The following is an 18,366-nucleotide window of genomic DNA, read 5'->3' as shown; positions in this document are numbered from 1 at the left end:
CCAGGGCTTCTCAAACTCAGGACCAAACTACAAATCAATCCGGACCGAACCCTGTGTTCCATTGTAAAAAAATTAAATTATACAAAATAAACTTTACTGGCATTGATCCGGACCAGTGACATTGTATACAATTCACAAGTGGACCTTTAATTTTTTTAAGTTTGAGTACTCCTGATTTATACCAACGAAAATTCCTCGTGTGAGTAAACCTACTATTACCTATTTCATTTCATCTTAGTGAAATATTTAATTTTCTGTTCTGTTCTTGTATATATCATATTCTATTTACGTGTATATAAACTTCTCGCACTATTTTTTTATTTTATTTTAGTATTTTATTACATAATTATGTTGCTTTTTTGGAGGAGCTTGGGTCATAAGATTTTCATTGTCATTTCTACACTATAGCTTACGTGCATATGACATTAAATCCTTTGAATCTTGAATCTACTTGGTAATATAATTCTGATTCTCCTTCTGATACCTGTCAACTTTATTACCTGTGAACTGATCCAAGTGCAGAGTAAGCGTCAGCCTCCATCTTCTGATCGTTGACCTTCTGAGCCAGACTGAGCTGCTGCTGGTAAAACCTCACAGCTCCTGGGAGATCACCCCGACACACACATACATCTCCCAGGTTCCCATAGGCCCTGAAAACCGCCTGCTGACAATACAACCACATGATTAACAACCACTTCCCGTGTACAGGTTATGTTTTTACAGTTAGTGAACACAGCAGTAGTAGTAGTTGACCTGAGTGTTATCCAAGGCTTGAGCAAGAGAGAGCAGGTATCTCTGACACTCCTCTGCCTTCTTGTACTCCCCCAGTGCTTTGTGGGCCAGGCCAAGGTTACAGTAGGCTTTAGCCTGGGCTAATTTGTCTTGGAGGTCCTTAGCCAAGGCCAGGTCCTGCTCATAATACCTGAGAAATGATAAAAACACACAAGAATTTAAATGTATGTGGACATACATTTTATATATAGAGTTGAGTTAATGTATGCAACAAGTCAATAAAACCTAGACATATACAGTAGTTGTTCTTTTTTTCCCACTTAAGTAACCCTAAGGTTTAAACAGTCATCTAATTCCACAGTTTGACAGTGTCTTATGATAATACAATGTTAAGTCTGAGGGAGATAGGCAAACCCCAAAACTGCACCATCGAATTAAACAGAAATATTTTAGCTGCCTCGTCCCGAAATTTGCTGTGCCTAATTTGATATATTTTTGAACTTTGGCCTCTCAACTACAAATTCAAATTTGTCTGTGAAGTTAAAAAAGACAGGAAAGACGTTATTTCTCTTGAAAAAACCTCTTGCCCTTCCTATAAACCTTTGTTGTGTGAGATGAAAGAAGTCTCTGACCTGACAGAGTCTCTGTACTGTCCGAGGCAGTAGTGAGCATAGCCGAGGTTGTGGCACACCTTGCCTTCTCCCTCCAGGTCCTGCAGGCCTGGAGCCAGAGCCAGGTACTGCTGGTAGTACGGCAAAGCCTGAGCGTACTCCCCTCTGCAGCTATGGAAGTTACCCAGGTTTGCTGGAAAATAAAACATAAAACATTAGAACTTAAAATCAATTAAATCCCAATGATTTGTCTGAATTCATCTTCCTCTGTCTAGCTTGCCTAATGCTCGTGCTTCGCTCTGAGTGTCCTGCAGCTCTCGAGCGATGGTCAGGTGGTGAAGGTAGTGCTGCAGAGCCCGGTCGTGAGCCCCCAGCGCCTGATAGGCTACAGCCAGGTTCCCGTGTGTGGAGGCCTGGGACGGGCGGTCATTCACCTGAAAGACAAAAACATTTCACTGATCTGTTTTTACCTCATGAGTGTACTGTCTACATGTCCCTGGTGAAGAGTCCCGGGGATTCACCTCCAGTGAGATCTGCAGCTCCTGTCGGTGGAACCGGACAGCTTGGTCATGGATGCCCAGTGCGTGATGGGCATTACCCATGTTACCGTACGCCCTCCCCTGGGCAGCGTAATCACTCAGCTCCTGGGCGAAGGACAGGTGGGCTTTGTGGAGCTTCAGGGCTGTGTCATACTCCCCCTTCATCTGGTGGATGATGCCTGAGAAAAAATAAAATGTTGTTAAAGGTAGGGTAGGTAAGAATGGAGAAACAAGCTCGAGTAAGCTAGAATTTGAAAGTACACAACCGAAAAAAAATCTGCCCCTTCCTTCAGACTTCCTTACAGAGCCCCTCCTCCAACACACACGAACGCGCACATGACCAATGAGGCCACAAGATAAGTTTGTGCACGAGATGGAAGGCTGACAGGCAGGTAGGCCATCCAATTATCTGCCGCGGGCCGAGGCAGATAATTGGACTTGCTTTTTGCAGCGCCACGGCTTCCACAGATGAAATATTTGTATATATTTATTGTCAAAGCATTTCATTTATTCATTGCTATCGGGCAGTTAAGAGCATTCCATGGAATATAACAAAAAGTGTTTCTGAAGTGAATTACCTACCCTACCTTTAAGCAACATTAACATAACATAGTATAAGTTCATTTTCAGATGGTTGAGTGAAATGAAATAGAGCTAAGGTGAGTGATTAGCAGTTTTATTTTAAAGTCTTCTGATACAAGTTAAATATTAAAAATTAAAAATTAAGACCCAAATTTGCTTATAGTCCAAGTCAAGTCTCAATCCAACAGCAGGGCAATTTTTAAGGCTTATGAGAAAAATCCACTTTAAATATCTCAAGTAATTTTGGGTCAAGTCTTCAGCCACTTGAAACAAGTCCAAATGAAGACTCTGATTATTTGAAACTTGACCAAGTCAAGTCTTAAGTACTTAAAGAAAAGAACAACCAAGTCCTGAAGTCCAGCAGGAGATCAGTTTGAGTCTTGGGCAACCATAAGTCGAGTCTAAAGACATTTGCCAGGTCCAGGTCAAATTTGAAGTAATTTAAGAAAGTTAGTTTAGCAAACCAGGCAAGTCCAATACTCAAGTCCTTGTTTTTGTGACTTAAGTTTGATGCATCCAACTCTAAATTCTGCAGCAATGCTGATGAGCTCATCCAACATTAATTTGATTTGCAGTAAACATCAACCAGAGAGGCTGCACTGCATGTAGATGGCAGTCATGATGAACATCAACAATTCCCCAAAGGATCACCGAGATAGTGATTACCCAACAAGCAAGAACTTGTACTGTACATATAAAATATAGTATGGAGCAGTAAATAATTTAAAAGCTAGAGTGGGAAAATTCAACAAATCCTAAATAGCAGCTGCTGTGGATCTTGAATAGCAGAGATCCAGAGGAGATGTCTTTCTATCCAGGGAAAAGGAATGAGGAAATATCCCAACTTTTTAGTGTGATGATGTGTCTTTCCTACTATCAGTAAGCAGTTCACAGCGCTGCAGGAAAGTTAAGAGAGTTAAACACAGGGGAGTTTTAATAGATACCTCAATACTGGGAAAAGCAGCCATTGATGCTGCACAGCCACACAAGACTCTTAACATGTATATATCTTAAACTTGTGTGGCTTAACTGTGCTGTTCATATTTCCTCTTACAGTTATTGTGTTTACACCAATGCTAATGACTTGTTTATACCCAGTTAAGAGGCCACATTGTGCAACTGTCATGCAAACCCCCTAACTGGGTAATCTAGGTCTAATTAAAGCCTAAATCAGAGCAAAACATAACTAGATTAACAGGATTACATTACACATCCTCCTTTAAAATTAGTGTTCATTAAATGTAATTGCTTATATTCACCTTTTCAGTCTGATGTTTTATTTTGAAAATTACAGGTTAAAAATCCTGAAGGAAACTGCACTGCAAATACTGCTTTATTTGGCATTTTTTAAAGCTATTGGGGTCATCGTTCAATAGGGTCTGCTACCCTTAGTTACTATTGCCACACCCACACAGTTTACAATAATAACTCATCACAAAATAAATCAGAGTAATCTTTAATTAAACTACTTTACATTGTGTAGGGTCTCAATTCCGATTTCCCTTTGTGTCCTGTGCTGCAGCTGGTAGGGATCTTGAGTCACAGGTGTGTTTGGTGTGCTAGGAGTTCACTCACATTAAATAATAAGTAATATGGGTTATGGCGCCACATTTTGTAATTGTGTTTTTTTGGGTTATTTTCCAACAGTTGGCAGTTGTCGGGCTCCCCTGCAGAGGTACGACTGTCTGTCCTCTCCTTTCAACTTTCCTTCTGCCCCCCCCCCCCCCCCCCCAGTTTCATGGACCGGATGACTACATTCATGATTTACTGCAAAAAGAGGCTAAAGCATCATATCCCCTGCAAAATATAAACGTTACCATTTGATCTATGTTTTAGACATTCAAATAAGGAAAAGGGCATTGTAGAGTGTAGAGCAAGATAACCCAAGTTGATTAGCACAGTATTAACAATGTAATCTACTTCAAATTGTTTTCTAACATAAATATTTTCATTTGAAATATTAAGAAATCCTTAAACCTGAGACCACATAACTTTATTATTAAAAACATGTTATTTCCATAATGAAGAAGACAGAAGAGAGGGGGTGAGGAGAGGGGGAACAGGATACAGGGGGGTGTCCAGACACCAGATGGAAAGGGTTACATGTGGCGTCACATTGTGTGTAGAGAGAGAGAGAGAGAGAGAGAGAGAGAGAGAGATGAGAGAGAGAGAGAGAGAGAGAGAGAGAGAGAGAGAGAGAGAGAGAGAGAGAGAGAGAGAGAGAGAGAGAGAGAGAGAGCGAGAGAGAGAGAGAGAGGAGAGAGAGACTGTGGTCAGATTTATAAATCCAAAAACCACTGCACATTCCAAGCCTTGTGTACTATGTTGGCTACTACTGGTAATGTTGTAAAAGGTTATTACTGACATGAAATCCTTGAAATGTCCAAAACCAACATGCATTTATTTAGTAACAATAATGTGGTGTTTATCAAAGCCTAGTCTTCTTTGTCTGTGCCACAGAGCTACATTGTCTTCCCAAAAATATTAGAAAAACGCATAAATGAGCCACACCGTTGCACTGGGTGACATGTTCCTTCATTACCATGAAGACTAATGTCTATAGCCTCCATACTTACTTTAATTACATATTTCATTACGTAGGCATCCTGTTAACCATCATGAAATTAAGCTTGAGAAAGGTAATCAGTGATATTTAGTTTATGTCAATCAAGTGAAGAATATATAAAGTGGGTTAGAATAAAGGCACAAATTGGAAAAAAAACATTAACATAGGGAAATAAAACAAATGTGGAATATTACATAAACATAAGCCGACTGAACAGAATAATAATAAAACTGGATGTACAAATGCAATAATTAAAAATAATAATTGAGTCTTTAATTGGCATATTATAAATTAAAAACATCTAATAGTTATTCAACTTTCTTTGAATCTTTGAGAATAATGATGCATATTGATTCAGTTTAACAAATCACCCTATAGCATACACCTTTATAAATACCAGTTATGTGAGAGACATGGGGTGTGAAGGTGGTTGTGCACACAACTCATCTTGCCAGTGTGAGTCAATAGGAAGCATAATTGGTAAAACTGTCAGTTTTAAGAATGCAATGATACCACACTAACATTACAATGATTTCGCTCTCACATACGCCCTGTGTGGAACATGTAGGAAGCAGGGTACTGTGACGAAGAGGAGGAGGAGGCAGCTGATAAGGAAAGGAGACCTCGTTCATCGGGGTCTCGCGCTAAGAGGATTACAGAGCAGCCTGCAGAGTTGGCGGGAATAGCTGGTTACAGTTACACCTCCTCTTAAACTCTGCTAACACATGGAGAACACAGGAGCTCCTCCGAGGCGTGGAGGTGACAGCTATCTGCAGATATATTCTGCAGGATGCTGGGATTCCCGATGAAGAGGGGGGTATACTTTGGAGAGAGAAGAGCTGTGAGGATTATAAGTGTGTAAAAGGAGGTGAGATCTGATGACGGGGTATTCAGCTGAGACAGCAGAGAGAGATTAGACGAGGAGGGTGATCTCCAGGAAGAGGCTCTGTCATCAATGAACTAAGACTAAGATAATATATCTACAAACAGTTGGTTGAATGACACATTTGTAACCTGAAAGAGAAGCTAGCGACAACAAAGAAGGAGACAGGATCAGACATGAGAGGAAAAGGTAGGAATTGAGAGGAATAAACGAAATGAGAAAGGATAAGAAAAGTATAGGGGAGATGAAGCCATAAAATACGAGAAGAGGAGCAAAAACCAAGTTGGGTATAAAATGGGAGGATTCATTTGAGGAAGAGGAAGGCAAGAACAAGAGAAGAAGTTAGGCAAGGAGACAAGAAAGGAAATAAGGGGGAGAAGGATAACACATGTTGAATGAAGAGAAGAGACAAATCCAGTAAGGATGGAAGAGGATGGAAGAGGATGACGAGGTGAACAAGAGAGACGATGAGAGAAGATAAGGGGAGATACTAGAAGAAAGGAGAAGACAACTAAAAAGAGGAGAAGAGAAGTGAGGAGGAAACAAGCAAGAACAAAAGAGGAGGAAACAAGAAAAGAAAAGTGAGAAATAGAGAAGGGAAAAAAGAGAGAGAAGATGAAACATTAAGAGAAGAAAGGAAAAATATGAACGTACAAGATAATACAGAGAGGAGAAGAGAAACAAGAAAGGAAGAGTAAACAGAGGAGGAAACAAAAGGAGGAGAAGGAGGTGGAAGAGTTGCCCAGTCAGCATTCAGTGTGAGAAAAGTATCATCCATAAATGATGATGAGACTCATTGATCCGAACCACATACTGCTTCTCGTCTGTCAGGAGAGCGTCAGCGACTTCAGCAATCTCCTACTAGTCACACATTACAGCACTGTGTGGTTCTGACTTTTGCTTATTTCAGACGGCAAATAAAAAGACTTCCTGGTGACTGAACACAAGAGTCTTGTTATAATGGGATACTGAGCAGGAAGTGAACACGGCATAAACAGGAAAATGTGTGCCTGATGCGGAAAACTGGATGTGTTCAGATCTCATATTACTGGTGTAATGCAACACACACACACACACACACACACACACACACACACACACACACACACACACACACACACACACACACACACACACACACAACACACACACACACACACACACACACACACACACTACAACACACACACACACACACACACACACTCACACACACACACACCACACACACACACACACACACACGGTGGAGTCAGGTTCACTGGCTCAGATATCACTGTGGTCGCAGAAACCAGAACCCGTTTAATAAAACATGAGCGTTGATTGGCCAGAGAAGCACTATTGTGGTCATGTGATACGGCCTAAGAAGGCAGATGAGCAGGGGAGTTACACATGGTCTACGGCCAGGTATGGAAGAAGTATTCAGATCCTTTAGTGGTAAAAGTACTTATAATACACCGAAAAAATACTCTACTACAAGTAAAAGTCTGTAATTGAAAAATATGACTTGCCTTACTTAATAAAAGTTGAGTAAAAGTACCCATAAACCCGGAAGATGACCACTGTAACTGTTTTACCATGCAGTATCTGCCATTATTAGATTATTATTACTGATTCATTCATTCATTCGTTATCAATACTTTACTGTTGATTTAAAACAATTTGATATATTTTTGCAATTTAATACATTTATAAACAGAATATGATTAACTTCACAAAATGTTATCTTGTTTTATAAGTTCATAATATGCTTTTCACATACAATTAAATCTACAAGTGACCTCATCTCTCAGAAAAATGTAGTCAAGTAAAAAGTGTTTGCCTCGGATATGTAATGGAGTAGAAGTACACATTAGCATAACATGGAAATACCTAAGGAAAGTACTCATGTATCTCATTCGTGTACGTGGGTAATGCATTAAATTGTACGCCAAAAGTATTGCCCTTCTTCTGGATTTTGTTTAAAGTGACTAAATCTCTAAAAGAGAAAAGTATGAGCATCAAAATATACTAAAAGTACTCAAGAAGAATATACAGTATATAACATAAGTTATAATTATAAATGCAATAATGTGTTTCCAATATTCGTGTTGCAGTTGCTAAAGTTGGAGCTGATTTTATGGCTTTGAATACTGCTGGGTAGATTGATCTTAAATAATACAAATTAAATAAAAGTTATAATGTATCGGTTAATTTATGTATTAATAATCTTATCTGAAATGTAACTAAAGTAGTCAAATTGATGTATAGGAGTAAAACAGTTCAATACATTTTAAATATTGTTCAGTAGAAGTACAAAGTAGCGTTAAATGGAAAAGTACAAGTACCTACAATTGTAGTTAAATGCAGTACTTGGGTAAATGTACTTAGTGCTTTATGTAACAGATAGGGTCGTTTGTCTGAAAGCTGATCAATGCTGATAGAGTTGATCAGGTCAGTCAGTCTATTGAGTTGCCGTGGCGACACAGTGACAGCGGCTCAATGGTTAACAGTTCATGTGATGCAGGAGCTTTTTCCATCAGCTGCAATAATAACACTTCTGCATCTGCAAACTGAGAGTGTTTCACCTCTTATCTAAAATTGCATCACATCATCCACTTTTTGAAAATGAAATTCATGCAGAATATATAAAAGTCATCCTTGATTTACTTTTTAGTTTCCAATATGTTTGGTTCATACAGACAGGAGGACACAATGAAGAAGTTAATATCTCTTGACATTTAAAAACATTAGACATTAAATATTTATAATCAATAACAAATAACTGGTGTGATGAAATTGGTTATTCTGCTTTCCATTCCACAAATTGCGAGTAGCACTGTTAAAAATGATTAATTTAAAATCAAATTAAGTTTCTTTTTTTTAATTTCTGTCTGCAGAGTTCATCAAGTGAAATGTATAACTTTTAATAACACAGAAAATATAATTTTGTATCAGTTTCACAATCATATCAGCCTAAGTGTGAAGGAAACATAGATGGCAATATATGGCATAGAATAACTTGTGATTGCATTACATTTGTTCAGCTCTTCCTACTGTAGCAATATATAATAATAGTTCTCAATGGTATAAGTCATTTCATTAATTCCTTTTTCTCTGACTATGTTTATTGGTTTGCATCAAAATACTAAGGAAAGTTTTGTCTGCATAACAATGTATTTCAAATCAAACAACAAAAATAGTATATTGTTGTGCAAACGAAATAAGTTACTTCCATCTTTTCAGCAATATATATAATCTATAATAAACCTTTTATGCATAAACATTTCTTTTGAAGGGTTAATTACAGTGACTATAGTGTGTGTGGATATTTGAACTCATCATACTCTATTTTATCAAATGTACCCAACGACACAGTATACTGTCGGCTCAGATAGTGTTTGAACTGAATATGAACCAGCAATTTAGAGCCAGTGTATTGTAGTACACTCTCAAATCCTTCATTCTTTTATACAGCGGATGCAACTTGTTTTTACTCCTACACAATATAAAAGAAAACATAAAAACACCAACCCTCCTCCCACTTGTTGTCAACTCTGAATCCTCTGGGGTGAGCGTGCAGCTAGATGAGAGTAAGCCTCACTTCCCCTCATCATTATTCGTTTTCTCTTAATTCTTTCAATATTTGAGTTGCTGTATCACAAAACAAAAAGATGAATTACCAGCTTAAAATGTCCCTTTAACCACTTCTTGTGTATAGTCCTACCATTAGTTTTAGTAGTTGGCTAAATGGGGTCAGGTATTAAATATCGTGTTTTTATGAGATGTCAGTTATTCTTGATTGAATGACTAATGAGAGCAATATTACTAATGTCCAAATGCTCTTTTTTCATTCCAGTCATAGAGACATGCAACTCTGATTTATGACTGGGAATCAAACTTACAATGTGATCAATCTTTCACCTTTCATGCTCTCACAATTAGGGCTGCAACATGTTGGAAAACAGCTTAGTATAACGTATTAGCTGCGTCGCATTGACTTTCATTTAACCTCCTCTATTTGAGCATAAATTGTTCTTCATAAGAGGGATGGTTTGCAAACAAAATGTAAGGAGGAAGCAAACTGTCATGTACAGAGAAATTATAAGGAAGCTTGTAGACGTTTTGTGATAGTAATACAGGCTAAATGTTCTCATCTGGCTGGTCTGTTAGCAGCAATGACATGCGGGAAGGTCAGTGGATGGGGAGGCACTGGCTAGTATCAGCCAGATTTACACACATATACACCCCTGAGAGGTAGCTTAAATCCACCATTTAATTGGTGGGTTCCACAATGACCTGCCTATTGGTTAGGCGTTCATTTGGCGTTCTTACCCAGGTTAGATGACGCTCTGCCCTGAGCGGCTCTGTCCTGCAGCTCCTGTGCAATTTCCAGCTGGTGTTGGTGGTGCTGACGAGCTCTCTCTAAGTCCTAAAGATCATAAGAATAACTATTATTGATGTTTATTAGTGCATTATAAACATATACCACAGACATACTGTATATCAGAGTACCCCTGTGTTGTTTAATTATTCAGTTAGCCCTGTATTTAAACAGTTCTATACCAACCTGCATGCACCTGGCAGCGTGCCCCAGACCAGCAAACGCCCTCATCTCGATGGCTCTGTCGCCCAGCTCCTGTGCCAGCTCCAGCACGCGTGTGTGGTATGAAATGGCCTTGTCGAAGTCACGCTGAGAGTGGTAGGCGCTGCCCAAGTTGCTGTAGGACCGAGCCTCCTCACGCCGGTTCTCCATAGTCTGCACGAGACATTACCATATCAATACAGATCAGAATAATAAGATGGAGCTACTTCCCATAGCTTGGGAGTCTAAAATCAGATTATATTGATGCTGTTATTCCTTTGAAAGAGAACTCATCATCAGAGGGCACACATCAAAAAAATATAAAAGGGCCCAAAGAACTGAAGATTTATTAAAAACATTGTTACTTGCTTTAGGACATTAAAGGCAGTTTTTATGAAGAAATTGCTTGAAATGAATCTCAGACAATGGAATTCAGTTGTACTTCCTCAAAGGGATTGTGCATTTTAAAAAATGGAAACAAATTCTCTGTAAATTTGGAGATGGAGCACTCCCATCTCCAACAGATGGAATGTTTATTTAACAAGCTGCAACACTTCCAGCTAAAAAGACCTTCACTTAAAAACCTAAATTCACTCTCTATAAACTCTCAGTACTCAGAAGACTTGACTTTATTCTGGTACAAGTCTGACTGTCAACAGATGGTCAGTTTGTGTGTTAGGAAATAGAGCTGCACACACTGTCATGATGTTGGCTGCAGTGACTGGCTCCAATACAATTCTGCATTTCATCCAAGAAAAGTAACATAAAAAGTTAAATGTGCTCAGATTAGTGCCTTTTGTTATATTTGCTCATGTAACAGTTGCAGGAGGAGCTTCAATGTTATACAACTAGCGTTTAACACACATTACGTGCTTTGGAAATATGCAACAACTTTGTTATAAAATACTATATTCAGCAAATGATTGATTGATCTGTTAAAATAGACCCAACAACTTTAGAAAGAAACTCCTGACTCAAACTCACAGTCCCTGCAGCCCTCCGGTTTGAATTTATATTTGTCTTGAAAAACAAATTACGCTTCTCTCCATAATAACCCCAAATTCACTTATTGTATACTGTTGGTTGCTTTATATTCAATAAGTACCCGACGTGTGATATCCATTTTTAGCCTGTTTGTGAAACAAAATATTCCCTGGGAATATATGACTACTTTTTAACGTTGAAGCCAAATGATCAAATACATCTGGGAAAACACGCGTTTCTGATTTGAGAAGTTATGTCAGCATGTTGTCACAATGTTGTGGATATATCTTAATTCTCCTTTCATGTGTTACCCTCAGGTGAATAATTAAATACTTCCTTACAAGTTAAGATAGTTACTTAATAAACTTCAGAAGCACTACAGTATTCTATATTTTGTTACTGTGAACAAAACACATCAAGTGACCAGAGATGGGAGAAGTACTCAGATCTTGTACTTGAATCAAAATGTTACTCAAGTAAAAGTACAAAAGCATAGGCATCAAAATATACTTAAAGTACAAAATGTAAATGAGTCATTGTGCTGATTGGCCCATTTCAGAATAATATATATGATATGTTTTATAATGATTGATCATTTAAGTGTTATCAAAGCTGGTAAAGGTGCAGCTAGTTTGAATGACTTTGTATACTGCAGGGTAGCTTGTGAATTTACTCCAGGTGGAACTAAAGTCTGATTTAATACTTGATTATATTTCATATCGTTAATCCAAATCTGTAAAGTAACTAAAGGTATTGATTAAATGTAGTGGAGTAAAAGAACACCATTTAGCAGAGTAGAAGTACAGAGTAGCATAACATGGAAATACTCAAGTATATCAAAATTGTACTTCAGTAAATGAAATTAGTTGGTTTACACCTCTGCATGAGACCATAACAAATATTTGTTTGCTTGTCTCTTAATATTTTCTGACTTCCCGTTCATCTATATGGCACTCGGACTGTCATTAGTCTTTAAAATAACTCACAAAAATATGATTTTAAAAATGCGTTCATTTGATTGGGACTATTTGCAGCTGCAGAGTATTCCACATTTGGTGCTTTAGTGAATTTGGGGCAGCAGGACTGTGTAATTGGGGATTGAGTCAAAATAAACGTTGATTCATTAATGAAGGAACATGTCACCCAATGCAACAGTGCTGATCATTTATGTGTTTCTAACAGTTTTGGACAACTATGGAGCTCTATGGCACCGAGTAAGAAGATTTACCAGGCTTTGATAAACACCCAAAACGTGTTAGTACACAGTTATAGTTGATTATGTCAAAGGATTTATCCATAAAGATTCAAATCCAAAAGCAACTACTCTACGACTACTAATCTAAAAAAAAGGCTGTTCAGTGTTCCAAGTTCTTCCGCCCCATCAGAAACATTACAGATCATAAAGTGTACTTCTCTACCTTTGCGATGTCCAAGTGCTGCTCGTGGCACTGAACGGCGTTGGTGAAGTCTCCCAGCGCGGTGTACACGGCGCCCATGTTGCCCAGCTGGCGCGCCTCGGAGAGCTGGCACTGCGTTTGTCTCGCCAACAGAACACACTGCTTATGGCTCGCAAGCGCGTTGGGGTAGTCACCGATGGCTGTGTACACATGGCCCAGACTGCTGAGAGCATCGGACGCAGCCTGAAACCACACACACACACACACACACACACACACACACACACACACACACACACACACACACACACACACACACACACACACACACACACACACACACACACACACACACACACACACACACACACACACACACACACACACACACACACACACACACACACACACACACACACACACACACACACACACACACACACACACACACACACACACACACACACACACACACACACACACACACACACACACACACACACACACACACACACACACACACACACACACACGTTAGCACCCAGAGCACAGCAAAGATAGGATCAAAACCATCCACATTGACCCAGTAAACACCAAACACGACTAGTAAACAGTAACAAGATAAAGATAGAGGAATACATCATGTTGTATTTGCAACAATTTAAGTTTATTACAATCTGCTTCTTACTTTTTTCACATTTAACAGCATGACTTTTACAATGGTAATTTATTTTCATTGTACAACACAGGGTGCTGCAACAGAATGCAGTTATTGTCCCATTTTGCCGCATAAGAAAAACAAACAAAAGGCAGTAAAAGTAATTTTTGTGTTGGAGCGTGCAGGATGAGTTGAGGAGCCTCACAGCCTGAAGCCAGGAGCTGCTCTGTAGTCTGGAGGTACGACAGAAGAGGTGTGGGCTGGGGGGGGGTATTGTCATTTAATATCATTTAGGCTCGTTGCAGACCCTTCTTCTCACCATGATTCGTCCTCAGCCATTAATCCATCTCTTTTACACTCTTTCTCCTTTGACTTTACTATAAGCTGTCATGCACTCTGATTCTTAGCATGTGGTGTTAAGGTGTCACAACTGAGGCTTGTCCTGTGCACTCAGCTCATCATGGCTAATAGTTTAATCCTTTTTGTGTATTTATTTTCCACCTATAATCAAACATGTGGATCATTCTGTTCATCATGCTCCTGTTGGGAATGACTGAATTTGATAATCTGTTAAACTGTTGGATTGTCTACCATTTCTGTGATCGTGTCACTGCTTGATTTTCGTAAATGTAGTGTTGAATAGTCGCTGTGCTCTCAGATCTCAATGTGTTTTTGTTGTTGGTTTAGTGTTGCTAGAACTCCTACTAATTATGGATATCACTGTTAGAAAATACATGTCATAAAACTAAATAATAACCATAAATTGACATTGAATCTGAAAAGTGTATTTTGTTTCAAATATAGCATCTCCACAGCTGTGGTGTTAACTAAGTACATTTAGTGGCTGAACATAAGTATTTAATTGAGTTAAACCATATTTGTACTTTACTTTATATATTGTGCGCCCTTATAATTCGACTGCAATACAAGGAGTTTTACTCCACTATATTTATTTATATTTGACATATGTAGATTTAACTAAGTGTATTTAAAGAATTATCATAACACTTACAGCAGTAAAATGCAACATACATATTAATACAGTAGTCATATTAATCCAAACACATCATTTGTAAAGAAAAACATTGCCACTAAACATACTGAACAGTGTTTAATTAAGGATTTATTTTTATTGTAGTTTTTTATTGAGTAAGGGTTTGAATGCAGGATTTTGACTTGGTGTAGAGCCTTTTCACAGTGTGGTATTAATAATGTAGCTAAAGTAAAGGATCTAATACTTATTCCACCCCTGCTGGACACTAAGAGAGAAAGTAAAAGGGACGTCACCTCCTCACATCTCAAATGGAAATGTTATTGGAGTCTACAGGAGGGAAATCTAATCTTTCACATCCTATTATACCGTGCTGTGAGAGTCTCACCACTCAGGTCTGTTATAACTCTGTTTTAGTTTCGCACATAAGACACTTTTACAGTGCTAATGATTTCTAGCTGCACTCTCCCTGCTAATTACAGGGACCTCTTCAGGCATAATCCCATGCAAATCACAAAGAGCGTTTCAGTTAAAGATCACACTGTGTTGCCTTCGTAAAAACAAGGCCATGAACACACCCACCCACCCACACCCACCCACCCACCCACACACACACACACACACACACACACACACACACACACACACACACACACACACACACACACACACACACACACACACACACACACACACACACACACACACACACACACACACACACACACACACACACACACACACACACACACACACACACACACATTTCTCTAATGAGAGAAATAACAAACGGTAGCTGCATTCCTCCTCTTGCTTAGGTCATTTCAAACCTGCCTACTCAATTGCAAACTAATCTGAAGGTTATTGGTATTGATCAGAGGAGTCATGGGAAATATTTGAGAAAAGAGCACCAGAGCTTGAATTGAAACATTTATCACTGTCTGTTGTGTCTATACGTGAATACACAAACACATTTAATAAACACTTAATTTTCTAATAAATGTTATGCATAAACATTTCTATTTTTGCAGAGCTCTGCTGCAGAATGAAGATGCCTCAGTGTTACCATCATCACTTACTACCATTTTACACCACAATCCACAATATCTAATAATGCGGTGTCCAAACTAAGGCCCGGGGGCCAACTGCTGCCCGTGGTCCATTTTGAATTGGCCCGCAGGAAATTCTAAAACTATAGTAGAATATGGCCCAGACCTGAAGCATATCCTTTTCTTCTTTGTAGTTCTTAAATATATATGTACAAATATATTACACGATATTCATTGTTGTCAGTGTTAATAAGCCCGATTTTCAAATAAATGCGGTCATTAAAGTTAAAAACATTTGCTAACAAATCTCAGTTGATACAAAAGCCCAATTACTTATTTGTATAACATCTTTGAAATATCCCCTTTCCATCCACCCCTCACTCTATACAGGGCTGTGAAGGGAGAGCACTAGCTTCTGTTTCAAGGAATGAGCTGTCAAACTGTTTTGTAACAAATAAATGAAACACTATTAAAAGGTCACCTATTGTACAAAATCCACTTTTTCATGTATTTTATACATCAACATGTGTCCCCTCTGTGGAAAGAGATTCTGAAAGTTTCAAGAACAAAGATTCTCTCTCTTTTTGTCCTGATCCATTTATATAAAAACCTGTCTGAAAATGAGCTGATCAGATTTTGGCCACTTTATGATGTCATAACGATTTTTTGGCTTGTGTAACGATTAGCCAATCACCAACCAAGGTAACCCCCCCCCCCACACACACACACACACACACACACCTTATCACCTGGATCTCCTTCTAGAGCAACATTGTGTTCTTTTTAACCAAATATCTCTCAGAGGGGTGTGGGGAGGGGCTCCTTATTTTCATCTAAAGGAACAGACAGAGAATCAACACTTCTGAAACAGGGGGGATTATGGGATGTTACAATTGGTTACAAATCAGTTTGGTATTTCGAGCCAAACACTTCAGACACATGTTTTGTTTATATCCGAGACCTATAATATATTGATGAAAAACAGTATAATAGGGGACCTTTAATGGAAAGCTGTGATGTAGGCTGTTCAATTATCAAGAATAATCTGCCTACATTTGATTGATTTAGCTAATTTATAACTTTAATTATAAGGCAATATACCTCACCTCTAGTAAGTGGCCCAGTGAAATAAGTCTGGACACCCCTGATCTAACACATATTTAGGAATAGGAGCAGATATTCATTAATGCTATAAGTTTCACCTGCGCAAAACACAAAAAGTCACTTTTGTTAACAATTTAAGCACCATAGCTGAGCAAGTGGTATTTCATTACAAATCAAAATGATCATCATTATTATCTTGTGAAAAATGGGCCAGCATCACGCTCGGTGGTACTAAACACTTTGGTGCGCACCAGCCGTTGAATAATGTCATAAACCATCATTCTGGATAAATAATTAGATTTAAGTTAGAGATGGACTCCAGGAAAATGTTCTCAATGCCAGCTCCTCTGATAAGACAATTTCTTTTTTTTGCGCCCTATGTGTTTTATTATTTGGAGGGGATGGTACCTGGTCAAGAACATTTTTGTTGGATTAACAACGCTGTTAAATTGATAAGATAAGAACTCAAATTGACACCAATACAAAACCTCAACAGCAAGTTGAGGAAAACAGGTATTAGTCGGTCAGATAATCAGTTGTGTTCAGCTCTGTGAGAAATGTGAAATAGAACATTCTTTCAAAATGTAAAATTGGTTCAATTTCATGTTTTGCATCTTTTCCAACGTAGTTGTTGCTCATACATTTGTTCACCCCTGCACCCAATTAATACCAGCATGTAAGTAATATCACTGTAAGCATTTTAGCATGCTGACGTTAGCTGTACGCCCATAGCCCTGCTGTGCAGCCTCATGGTACAGCATGTAGCCTCTCCACTACTCACTAGCACAACCTGCAGAATAATGCAACATTTTATTTTTAATAAATATATTGTAAATAAAGCTGAGGTAGAAATACTCAGATCCTTTTCTAGTAATGACTCCAAGTAAAAAAAATACTCAAATACAAGTAAAAATCCCAAATTTGAATGGTCACTCATGAAAAAATACAGAATTATCATCATAAAAATGTACTTGAAGTAACAAAAGTCAAAGTAATCATCGTGCAGAATGGCTCCTGTGATACTATTATAGCGTATTATATTATGCAGCACCCTACAAACACCTCCAGCCTTCACAGGAAACATGCTCACATGTGATAATGAATGTACTGAACGCAGCTTATATCTGTGAACACACAGTGTGATGTAATTACAGAGGAGCTATAGACTCTAAGAACGATCTCTTTGATGCAATTACAGTGACAATAATGAAGTTAGAGGCCGTCTGAACACAAGCAGCAGTCACACAGACTCACAATCAAAAATAAATAAAAATGACTTTGACCTTTCAAAGCACAGAGAGAGGGACAGCGGAGAATAAGTCAGAGACTATAATGAAATGTTTGCAAGTTTAAAGAAGGTGAGCGAGAGGAGGAGATGAAGTATGAATTATTAAAGGGGGGTTATTAGTATGTTCAGAACTCATTTATATCCCAATCGCCCTGTCTTTCTTTACGATTCAGACAAGTGTTCTTCTACTTTGGGAGGATAAACTAAAATTCTGCTGACACATTCTATTGGCTAGCGCTCAAACACATTGTACATGATAGGCTAAGGGGTAGGCTAAGGGGCGGGTCATCTCTAAGCGGTTGACCAATCAAAACAAATCCAGCCAGCTGACCAATCAGAGCAGACTTGGCTCTGGTTTCAGACAGAGGGTGAAAATAGATGCTGCAGCACAGGCAGTATGAGAGAAATAAAGAGCTTA

The 18,366-nt window shown here is 38.6% G+C and overlaps 1 protein-coding gene across 1 annotated transcript in view; it reads right to left on the bottom strand.

Moving 5' to 3' along the window:
• ttc28 (tetratricopeptide repeat domain 28) overlaps positions 1-18,366 on the bottom strand; it is a 114,016-nt gene that overhangs the window by 23,198 nt on the left and 72,452 nt on the right. The window contains exons 6-13 of the mRNA XM_079658348.1: positions 12,880-13,101; positions 10,463-10,651; positions 10,228-10,324; positions 1,865-2,061; positions 1,624-1,777; positions 1,365-1,536; positions 754-922; positions 501-661 (exon numbers count right to left, since the gene is read on the bottom strand). Of these exons, the coding sequence (XP_079514474.1) occupies positions 501-661; positions 754-922; positions 1,365-1,536; positions 1,624-1,777; positions 1,865-2,061; positions 10,228-10,324; positions 10,463-10,651; positions 12,880-13,101 (1,361 nt within the window). The remainder of the gene's footprint in view (positions 1-500; positions 662-753; positions 923-1,364; positions 1,537-1,623; positions 1,778-1,864; positions 2,062-10,227; positions 10,325-10,462; positions 10,652-12,879; positions 13,102-18,366) is intronic.

The sequence above is a fragment of the Notothenia rossii genome (assembly GCF_949606895.1).
Source record: "Notothenia rossii genome assembly, chromosome: 11".
Classification (NCBI taxonomy): Eukaryota; Metazoa; Chordata; class Actinopteri; order Perciformes; family Nototheniidae; genus Notothenia; species Notothenia rossii.
The sequence above is the reverse complement of the archived record's forward strand: the minus strand, read 5'-3'. Positions and strand labels throughout refer to the sequence as shown.